Consider the following 1,271-nt stretch of genomic DNA (forward strand, 5'->3'; position numbering starts at 1 on the left):
GACCCAGATAACTGTGACCCAAATTTGTTTGTTGATGTTACTAAAGGTATTCAATATTGGAATGAAGTTAAAGATTCTATTGTTAATGGATTTAACAATGCTATGCATGATGGAGTTGTTTGTAATGAACAAATTAGAGGAGTTAGAATTAACTTAGAAGATGTTAAATTACATGCAGATGCTATCCACAGAGGAGGAGCACAAATGATTCCATGTGCTAGAAGATGTTGTTTCGCATGTGTTTTAACAGGAGCCCCATCACTTCTTGAACCAATGTATCTTGCAGAAATTCAATGCCCAGAATCTGCTATTGGAGGAATTTACACAGTCATGTCAAGAAGAAGAGGAAAGATTATTTCAGAAGAACAAAGACCAGGTACTCCATTATTCAATGTTAGAGCTTATCTTCCAGTCTGTGAATCATTTGGATTTACTGCTGATTTGAGATCACATACTTCAGGACAAGCCTTCCCACAATGTGTCTTTGATCATTGGCAATTACTCAATGGTGATGTTACAGATGCTACATCAAAGGTTGGATCAATTGTTGCTGCTATTAGAAAGAGAAAAGGACTTCCAGAAGGTGTTCCAGGTTTAGATAAATTCTATGATAAGCTTTAAGTGCATTTGCTTTTAAAATATTTTTGTTGTTTGTATTTTTTAAGAAAAGAGTTATGAATAAATTATTGATTTATTCAAATTTTTAAATTATAGTTCAAAATGTTGTTTTAATTCAGCAATTGTTGTAAGGTTAGATACTCCTCAATTATTGGTAGGGCAATAGTTATAAAAAGAGTGTACGATGAGTGTTTGGTAGTGTATTTTCTTGAGTAAGAGGTAGTTTTGTTGTAAACAATGAAACTTGTTATTTGTTAAGTTCTATTAATTATTCAGATTATCTAAATTTATGTTTTTATCCTATCCTTTCATTTGGTAAGGATTTTTATTAGGTGTTCTGTCTTGTTATTATTTTAATATTGTTTTTGTTCAACTCTAATTATACTATCGTTTCTAGTTGTTTTATACCTTTATTCATGGGTTATTCTTTAATTTTGCCATGACACCCTAAATTCTTTTCATATAACACTGCTAAAAAGACACTAAACAAGCCACCATTAAATTTCAATTTATTTGTTTTCTTATTATTCTCAAAAGGTATATAAAATAATCACTATGTCTTTAACGTTAACATTATATTTAATACTATCACACTTAAAAGAAATTACTGACGATCAGGGTATTAAAAGAGAATGGCTATTACTCTTAGTTAC

General features: G+C 30.4%; 1 protein-coding gene across 1 annotated transcript, besides 1 other annotated feature; it reads left to right on the top strand.

The window, feature by feature from the left end:
* EDI_035480 (eukaryotic translation elongation factor, putative) lies at window positions 1-621 on the top strand (the record flags this gene model as incomplete). The annotated part of the gene is made up of 1 exon (XM_001737661.1): window positions 1-621. A coding segment is annotated over one exon (621 nt), but the record flags the coding sequence as incomplete, so codon positions are not given.
* Window positions 622-677: 56 nt separating this feature from the next.
* Window positions 678-713: a sequence feature (AT_rich).
* The last annotated feature ends 558 nt before the right edge of the window (window positions 714-1,271 follow it).

The sequence above is a fragment of the Entamoeba dispar genome, genomic scaffold (assembly GCF_000209125.1).
Source record: "Entamoeba dispar SAW760 scf_1105229460763 genomic scaffold, whole genome shotgun sequence".
NCBI classification, from domain to species: domain Eukaryota; phylum Evosea; order Mastigamoebida; family Endamoebidae; genus Entamoeba; species Entamoeba dispar.